This window comes from Parasteatoda tepidariorum, chromosome 6 (assembly GCF_043381705.1).
Source record: "Parasteatoda tepidariorum isolate YZ-2023 chromosome 6, CAS_Ptep_4.0, whole genome shotgun sequence".
Lineage (NCBI taxonomy): Eukaryota > Metazoa > Arthropoda > Arachnida > Araneae > Theridiidae > Parasteatoda > Parasteatoda tepidariorum.
In genome coordinates, this window is record NC_092209.1 from 41,500,183 (window position 1) to 41,508,096 (window position 7,914).

Sequence of the window (7,914 nt, forward strand, 5' to 3'; positions counted from 1 at the left end):
TTAAAAAAATTAGATGAAAAAACTAAATATTTTAGCTATACTGTTTTCTAATATTTGATATTGCTTTAATACAGTTTACTCTCAAAACTTGTCAATGAAAAAAAAAAAATTCCCCATTCGCATGAAATATTTACCTAATTTTAATTTGACTTTCTATGTCGAAGATTTCTACTTAAACCTTGTTAGGAAAAAAAATAAAAAAGAATTTTTTTGGAAAAAATCCTGAAATCCTTTAAATTTAACACATAATTATTTTTCGTCCCACTTTAAAAAAAAAAATATTATATTTAGACTTATAGTAAATAATCATTACATGCATATACATGACATTTCTCACATTTCATAACTAATTTTAGAGAGAAATATTTTAGAATATATTTTCTACTTTTAGAACATATTAAATTCTCAACCACTTATTTTAAATTTTTTTTTTTTTTTTGCATCCCTTTAACTTTGAGATCAAATGCCATGGCTATCAGAAATATAATATACTTACTTTTCCAAATATGGCACTGGTTGTTAAAATACACAAGCATTGCATATTTAAAATTGTAACTGCAAATAGTTTAACTGATACATTTATAGCATATTAGTATATTTGCTGATTCATTCAAATCAGATATCAGAATTTTGATTGATTGCTAAAAAATCATATTAAAATAAAAATTCAATATTAGAGATTCAATGAAAATGTCAAATTGACAACACATTTTTTAAGATTCTAATGAATCAGCAAAAATAAATACACTTCAAAAATAGCTGGTATAAAAAAAAAAATCACATGTCTATATGAACCAGATTAATGTTGACACCTTCTAAATTGCGCTTTTCACTGAAATTTATGACATTTAAAAGCTGAGCTTTTAAGCTGAATTATGTTTCATTTAACTTAGGCTTTATCCTAAATTACTTTCAATATCTTTTAAACTTAGTCTGAACAGTGACCTATTTTCTCTCAAGTATGTCTTTAAATGTAGCATGCAAGAAGTTAATTTTACCACCAAGATTCAGTTATAGAGCAAATCAGAGAAAATTACTAGAATTAAAATATTTACACAATAAGAAAAAACACATGAACTTAAAAATGGACAATCTTGCAACGTGTAACGTCCTGTAAAAATATTTAATGAAATCTCAATTAAAATACAATATTGTTGACATATTCCAAGCTTAATTAGATAGTAAACATAAATACGCAGCAATAAGAGTTATTTTTAGGCAACTTCATGCAGCATATTAACTTGGAGAAAAACTGTTAATTTTGATATAGGATACACAGAATAATTAGACGTTTTATACTTTTTCTTCTTCTAATCCATGCTTAAAGAAAATCATGATGGGTGTTTCGTCTCCACCTGGTTTCTCACGGTACTCCAATAAGGCAATGAGACCATCAGGATTCGAACTTTCTCCCATAAAGAATTGATAATCACCGATCTTAGGAAGAATTTTCTTAACGGCTGTGGTAAATTTGGCTTTAGCATCAGCGATCTGGTCATCTGACATTTCATTCTCCTTCCACTTGTCTTGAAGGGTCTTGGTGTAGAGCTTTAAGTAGGATTTAAAATCATTTTTGGTGAAGCCAGTTTCTACAAGACGTTGATTTAAAACTAAATCGAGACCTGATTCGACGCTCTCGTCGGTACCTTCATCAGTTTCTTCTTGAGATGGATTAGCACCATCTAATTGAATATCACCCTGCTTTCTTGAAACGTGTCGACACTCGACCTCGTAGATACAATCATCTACGACTTTATACTTCGATGAATCGGTAAACATTTCATCTCCAGTGATTAAATCCTTAAAGATAATCATGTTGAACAATAATTTGTTGAATTATCCACAAATAATTTATAATTTAATTAAAAGTGCCACACCGCTAACACTAACAGGTATGGAAAGGAGGCGCGTGCACGCTGCAAAAGACTGATATAGTGATGAATTGATAGTGACTACGTCATCGGTTAATTTATGCAATTGATAATTTTTCCATCGTGATAACTTTTAGAGTTACAAAAAACTGAAAAATAAGCTATATTTTTGTGTAAAAATATTTTTAAATTATTTTGATTCAAAATCTTGAAAATTAGAAAAATGTTTACAGTTATTTTTTTCTTTTTGCAATTGATAATCTATAAGCTAAGCCTTTTATCATTTAACCTATAAAAGATGAAGTGAATTCAACAAATATTGATACCCGTTGATTTAAAAAAGTAGTGCAAAAATACGCATCTGAACCAATCCAACTGTTGAGTTCAATCCTTTCAGTGGTTACTCAGAGCTAGCTTAACATTTTACGAACCATCAAAAGCTCGAACTTTTAACGGACCACCTCTATGCATTATATTTTAAAAATACCAATTGTGGAAGTGATTTTTTAGTAGAAACCATTTTGTATTTGTGTCCGATTTACTTTGTCGAAAATATTATTTCCTTTTCTTTCCAAAGTATAAAAAAATGACTCAATATTTACCCCCAAATTTACTAGCATTGTTTGCTGCTCGAGAACCAATTCCTTACTTGCCTCCAGTTGATAAGTTACCGTATGAAAAGAGGACCGCAGGGTATTCAGGAATAGCTGCGTTCGTTAATAATTTTGAAGTAAGAATTTAAAATTCTTTATTGTTGCTTAGCTCTTAATTTATGTAAAAAATTGCTGTGTTATTGTGATTGTCTTAAAAACTAAAATATCAAGTTCTTGTGCTGTATTGTGTATAAACAATATTAAAGCTATCATTGTTTTGTAATTTATCTTTAGCTTCGTTTAAAAATTGCAGGAATTATAAATTTATAATAAGTGTTGCTAATTATTAAACTACGTATTTTATGTATGTTTCCAGGGGTCTGTCCAAGCCAAATTTACTACCGTTTAGCGTAGGGGTGCACAACCTGCGGCCCGCGGGCCAAATGCGGCCCTTCGACTACTGAAGTGCGGCCCGCGAGAGCTTCTAAACACAATAAAAAAAGTTTAAAAAATGGCAATTTTTAATCGCACTTTTAAGTCATCACGTTTTGACACAATCAATTTTAACAGATTCTTTAGTAAATGTACGTTTAACGCGCTTTCTTTAAGCCGATTTTATCGTAAATATAAATGATTTTTTTTAAACAGTTATTTCCGCTTTTCTACGTGATTTCGAAAATCCCGAATTTTTATTACGACGCGAGTTTCAGATCGCAAATTTAAATAATCACTTTTTGTGCACTTTATTTGTGACGATTTCATCTTAAATCTAAGTGATTTTTTATCTTTTTTTTGCAATTCTTTCTTTTTTTTCAAAAATTTTTTTCGGCAGTTATTGCTATGCGTTCCCACGTATTATAAAAAATTCCAATTATTCTATTACGACATGCAAATTTTAAATCATGCATTTGACACGCTTTATTCGTGCTGAGTTCAGCATAAATATATTTTTTCCCAATTATTTCTATACTTTTCCACATGATTTTGACGATCCCGTTATTTAACTATGATGTTATTACGACACGTGATTGTTAATCGCGCAATTAAATAATCACTTTTTGATACGGTATTTCGGTGCAGTTTTATCGTAAATCCTTGTTATTTTTCCTTCGTTTTTTTTTCCGCAACGAATATGATTTGGTCGAATGTGGTAATGAATTGTGATTTGGTCAAAAACCAAATATTCGTTTAAAAAAAAGAACAGGGTTGCCACTCCACAGGGAAAACCTGGAAAATACAGGGAATTTAAAAATCACCTAAAATAACAGGGAAAATGCAGGGAATTTATTAATTTTATTAGCAACTTTATTTTTTAAAAAAAGGCTGAGTCATAATAAAAATGCCTAAAAAGGAAAAACAGAAAAAACAAATTTCTTTAGTTCCAAAAACAAAACTTTAATACTGAAAATCACACTTTTCTATGTTACTGGTTATTTATATTACAGTAGAGGGAAAGAGTGATAATAAATTAATAGTATGAGAAGTTCTGTTGAAATGCTGGGTTATAATAAAAACAGCAAAAAATGGGGAAAAAATCCTTCTCGATTCTCAAAGTATCGAAAAAATGACAAAATTGACTTGTCTGATTATAATTTTAAAAAAAAAGTAATATCTATAAAAATTCAAAAATAAAAAGAACTTAGAAAAATACATTTCTAAAAAATATTCTGCTGAATATTTGACTGATCATTCAACCAATTGCAACTTGAGAAATTCATAAAATGGCGGAAAACTTGAATTTTTAAACTGCTCACTGTTTGTAGTTAAGATTTCAATTTTTATTGCTAAAGTGATCTTTTTCCATAAAAAAATTTTTTTACGATATAAAAAAAATCTAATAAATAATAAAATGAAATAATAAAGTATATTACAAAATAAGCATTGAATTTTATTTTCCTATACTATCACAGTTTTTTTTTTTTTTTTTAGGCTTTTGTTAAAAACCTATAAATTTTCTTCAATTAAAATATTTAATTTGAATTTATATTACTTGATTATGACAAAATTTTTTCCTACTTTCATTCTGTGGGCATTGCAGTTTTTTTTTTATTTATTAGAATTTACGAGGCGTATCCAGAAAGTAAGTTTCCCTATTTTTTAAGAAAAAAGAACTCATACTTTCAGGAACATATTTTTGGCCAATAAGTACAGCAATGTTTCAGCTATTTTTCAACACAGCAACATAGAATTGAGACACTTGTCGTATCATGGGTTCAACTTTTGTATCCCTCTGTCGTAGAACTCTGCCGCCTGTGAATGGAACCACGTTGTGAAACAGTAAGCGCCAACCGTTACTGTGAAACACTGCGGAAATTTCGACGTGCCATTCGAAACAAGAGGTGTGGAATGCTTACTGCAGGTGTTGTGCTCCTCCATGACAATGCTCTTTCACATACAGCTCGACGCACAGCAGCTGTTTTGACGAAATTTGGCTCGGAGTTGTTTGATCATCCACCCTACAGCCCTGATCTTGCTCCCAGCGATTTTCATGTTTTCTTGCACCTCAAGAAATTCCTGTCCTCCGGTGAGCGTTTCGGCAACGACGAAGAGTTGTCTACGACAGAGGAATACAAAAATTGATCCCACGATACGACAAGTGTCTCAATTCTGGTGGTGGCTATGTTGGAAAATAGCTGAGACATTGCTGTACTTGTTGCCAATAAATATGTTCCTGAAAGTATGAGTCCTTTTTTTTTAAAAAAAAATAGGGAAACTTACTTTTTGGATGCGCCCCGTAATTCTAAAATGAATTTTCGTATTGCATGATATGATTAAAAAAAAAAAAACATTTCTTTTCTTCAAAGTTTATTTATTTTGATAAATCTATTGTTCATATGATAAAAATAGCAATTTTTTTTTGTAAAAAAAAAAGAATAAGTTTCTTTATTTTTGAATGAATTCTAAAAATGAACACCTTTAATTTTTTACAAATATATTACAAAGTTTATTGATAAAAAAATAGAACGCTAATGTTAAATAAACATTACTACATTTGTCATTAACATGTCTCAATACATGTGCGGCCCTTCGTTAGCCAACCTGCTGTGCAAGTGGCCCTTCACTCAAAAAGGTTGTGCTCCCCTAGTTTAGCGGTACCTTCATAAACTCAACTTTAGAAAAAACGGTAGTTTCATAAAATACTTTTTCTTAAAATTTTAATTTTGAGGAAACTATAAATCCATATTTTTACCATTATTTTGTGTTGTTTTTTAATATAATTTTTACAAATTATGTCTAAATTTTCGCAAAATAGGTACCTTTCAGAAAAACCTAGACAGACCTCTGGTTTCGATGAAGTTTAAAAAAATAGAAGAGACATAAACACAAAATTTTTCTGCGGAAATTTTTTTGTGTAATAATAAAAGAAACGGTGGAAATTCCCGTATTTTGAGCAGCAGGTCAATCTAGAGATGCCAACTGATCCGCTCTCAGTAAAACTTCTAATTATTTAGTAGCGAATTAAATAGAAAAATTTGTAGAATAGGGATAATTGGGAAGACTTCTGTATCGTGATCTGCGGCAGAATAATCGCCAGGGCGTGGAAACTTCCGGGCAGTGACCCTGCAAGAAATTTAAAAAAAAAAAAAAAAAAATCATTGAAAGGGTCTAACTTGAAAGGAATGACTCATACCCACCCCCGGGCAACCATCTGCATATTTTTTTTTTTTTTTTTAAGTAAAATTTGCAAGTTTAAAATCGATTGTAGTTGGCGCGACAGATCACAATACGGAAATATCCCCGAATAATTGCGCCCACACTTTAAAAGTGGGTGAGATGTCTCACTTTACATATTTTGAATTTTTGATTTGTAGTGGTGGAAAAAAATAACTTAAAATGAAAAATACGAAGCATGACTTAAATTTCGTTACTACCAAGAAATACTTTCTTACAAAGCAGTGAAAGTTTGCATCGCTCTCAATCTGATAGTGCTTGATATAATTTTTATTTTCGACTGTATTAATTTTTCACCAAACTTATCCTTATGGCGTGAATCAAAATAAAGTTCCATAAAGATTGAAAATTTTTAAGATTCGTGATTTCAAACAAATTTTGCCTAAATGCGATGGTGACAAAAGGGTTGAAACTAGTTACGAGAGTTAATCAATACACAGATAAAGTTTTTTAAACAAGGTTTTGTGTTCATGGAGAGTTTTTCATTTTATCTAAGTACCAATTTATTAATTACTGTGAATAATAGGGGTAATTTCTCCGTAAGCAAATTTTCATTGAAAAGTTTAAAAAAATTAACATTTTGACTCTCATCTCATATTTGAGTCATCAATTTTTGATGCACTCAATTTCCATAGATTTTATTGTAAATCTATGTAGTTCGTTGGTCGCTTCTTCTGTGGTAATTGCTTTCAAGTTCCGCCTGATTTTTAAAAAATTCTATATTCTTAATATGATATTAGAATACACCAATTTCAAAGTTAGGTCATCACTTTTTGACTTACTTTATATTTGCAGATTTTGTTATAAGCCCAATTATTATTCGATCCTCTTTTATAGTTTTTTTTCTTCTGTTATATCTACTAATTTCCTTGTAGTTTTTAAAATCCTGATACATTGAATACAATGTTGTGACTTGTGAGCTATAAATCGCGTATTTAATTAATCACTTTTGGACCTTTTTATTTGCTTTGATTTCATCATAAATCTAAATGATTTTCAGTTTTTAGTTATTATGTTTAGTAGAAAGTTATTGGTATGCTTTTCCACATGATTTTAGAGATCCAGTATTTTTATCAAGGGATTGTTACTATACACAAGTTTTGAGCAGCACATTAAATAATCACTTTTTGACACATGCTGTTTTTGTCTATTTCATTATAAATATAATTTACTTTTCAATCATTTTTTAGGCAGTTATTGTTCAACATTCTCATGTGGTTTTAAGAATTAAAGTTTGTATTACAATGTGTGAATTTTAAATAACGTGTTTAAATTATTACTTATTTCCCTACTACTTTATATTTGTTGATTTCATCTTGATTTTAACATTGCAACATAGAAAATGGAAGAAAGCTGGAATTTTTAGGCTGCTTACAGTTTATAATTTAACTTTAAATTTTTGTAGCATAGGTGGCTTTCTTAAGTAAAAGCAAAAAAGAAGAAAAAAGCAATTTCCTATTTAAAATTTATGAAACCTCTAATAATTCAAGAAACAGAAATTATATTTAAATACCAAATAGTATAATACCTAATAAATATTAAGTCCTTTTCTCGTTTTTGTTTTTAACTATAATTGTTTTGTTTTAATTTTTGTTTAAACCATATAAATTTTCTTTAAAATATGTACTTATTTTTTAATATTTTCATTCTGCGAACCTTGCCGTTTTTCTTTTTGTGAGAATTTATTTTAAAATGAACTTTTGTGATACTTATGGTAAAGAACAGTTCTTTTCAACCGCTGTATATATATATATATATATATATATATATATAGTTAG

The 7,914-nt window shown here is 29.3% G+C and overlaps 2 protein-coding genes across 2 annotated transcripts in view; one reads left to right on the top strand and one right to left on the bottom strand.

Moving 5' to 3' along the window:
- Positions 1–1,104: 1,104 nt before the first annotated feature.
- LOC107438960 (translationally controlled tumor protein) lies at positions 1,105–1,951 on the bottom strand. Its single transcript, XM_016051387.4, has one exon. It carries the CDS (start codon positions 1,813–1,815, stop codon positions 1,294–1,296), a length of 522 nt encoding a protein of 173 aa, XP_015906873.1. The 5' UTR covers positions 1,816–1,951; the 3' UTR covers positions 1,105–1,293.
- A 246-nt stretch (positions 1,952–2,197) lies between these two features.
- The window catches only part of LOC107438959 (small ribonucleoprotein particle U1 subunit 70K), a 33,193-nt gene continuing 27,476 nt past the window's right edge, over positions 2,198–7,914 (top strand). The window contains exon 1 of the mRNA XM_016051386.1: positions 2,198–2,601. Coding sequence (XP_015906872.1) covers positions 2,458–2,601 — 144 coding nt within the window. The 5' untranslated portion in view covers positions 2,198–2,457. The remainder of the gene's footprint in view (positions 2,602–7,914) is intronic.

Excerpts from the sequence above, each read along its gene's own strand:
- LOC107438960 (XM_016051387.4), bottom strand. The coding sequence starts at position 1,815 with ATGATTATCTTTAAGGATTTAATCACTGGAGATGAAATGTTTACCGAT.